Consider the following 1,604-nt stretch of genomic DNA (forward strand, 5'->3'; position numbering starts at 1 on the left):
ACACGAGCGGACTCCACCGCCGTCCTTTGCATATTCAATGGACTCATCCATCGTACGATTATTTCAGTTGGTATATCCTCTAGAGATGCTCGCAGCCAGGGTGGCGGAGTTGGGGTTGACAGCGAAGCCCGAGTGGGTGTTGAGCGTTGGAGACGATGTGGGTTGTAGTTGTGCCCCCCCCCCCACTACCATCTCCATTGCAGGTCGCTGCTGGCTTTGCCTCCCTGATGAGCAGCCACATCTCTCATTGTGTCGTGCGAGGCTCTTTACCTGATCTCGGAGCTCAGCGAGTAGGCGTATGGACTATACATAGGCAGCATTAGGGCTTCGTTACGCTTTACGTTATAGTGCGCGTAACGTAAGTAGTTTACGATTAAGAAAAGGGCTCAAAGCGTAACCGTCAGAGTGAGCCATAACGCTCCGTACCGTAACTCTATCCATTTATAGTATCGACTGCTGGGATGGTGTCACGTCCCATTGACAGGTCCTCCCTGGAAAACACTTCCTCATGATCGAGGACTTCGTGGACGTATCTAAACCGGTGAAATTCCATCAGCTCGCGACCAGCGTTTCGGACCCGTTCGGTGATGACACTGATGATGCAGTGATTGGACAGGCCAGTGACAGTTACGGCAGACGTATAGGGGCTGTCTGTATGCGAAGTTCCCTCCGCAGGCACAGGAGGGTCCAAGAATCGTGTCTTGAAGATGGTATTGACCGATGGTTGCCGTAGTGTTACGGCTATAGAGGTGGTCCCTATTGTGGAAATACCACAGCAACTGAGCAGACTGCCTGGTGCAAAGCTATTGATATCAGGTAGGGCCGATGAAGCTTGTACATGCATGATTCGTGCCTCGTTGTAGGATCCCCTGATATCTGTGCGAGCACTTTGCTACTGTACCCATGCCACGTAAAGTTCCTCGGAGGCTCGTGCCCGGAGTTGCAGCTACGTTACAAACAGAGTCTGGCGGAGAAAATTGCCAGAGCTGATCCACTACGACTCGCACCGACGGATCCCGAGACGACACCCACAGAGAGCACAACTACCATCGCAGATAGCTCGCAGTCAAGAGTGACCGAGATTGCTCCTAGTGCATGTATTCGGTCGAGTGTGAACGGCTCGCTTCGTCCGATGCACAGCGGAGCGGTGCCTACGTTGAATAGAGCGAACACTCTTCCTGTTTTTGGAGTGAAAAATGAAATGCCTGGGTCGACTCTCCAGCGGCACACGTCATCCACGGCGGCGACATCTTATCGGAGTTTTGCTCCACAGGATGGTCAACCTCGGTCGAACCCCTTCCCGATTGGGGACAAGACCACTCCGACTTGCGTACCCTCTTCTGATCAAATCCTGACTAGGACCGACGGTGCTGTATTTGGTAACAGCCATGGCATTCCCAGTGGCAGTTCTTCCGGTACGGCGATTTGTTCACTGGAAACGTCCGGACTACCACTCAAGCTTCGGAAATGGACAGGGCCAGGCCGTCCACAGTTACGTGCGGACCCCTCCGAAGAAGCGGCCTCAGAGCGGTCCTTCTGTTGTACCAACGTCACCAACAGATTCTCAAGCGGAGCGGTACGGAAACGAGCACGAAGAGCTGAAG

General features: G+C 53.6%; 1 protein-coding gene across 1 annotated transcript; it reads left to right on the plus strand.

Moving 5' to 3' along the window:
* Positions 1-508: 508 nt before the first annotated feature.
* Positions 509-795, plus strand: Pmar_PMAR014272 (hypothetical protein; the record flags this gene model as incomplete). The annotated part of the gene is made up of 2 exons (XM_002764386.1): positions 509-638; positions 676-795. Coding segments are annotated over 2 exons (250 nt in total), but the record flags the coding sequence as incomplete, so codon positions are not given.
* Positions 796-1,604: the final 809 nt, after the last annotated feature.

The sequence above is a fragment of the Perkinsus marinus genome (assembly GCF_000006405.1).
Source record: "Perkinsus marinus ATCC 50983 genomic scaffold scf_1104296977750, whole genome shotgun sequence".
Lineage (NCBI taxonomy): Eukaryota > Perkinsozoa > Perkinsida > Perkinsidae > Perkinsus > Perkinsus marinus.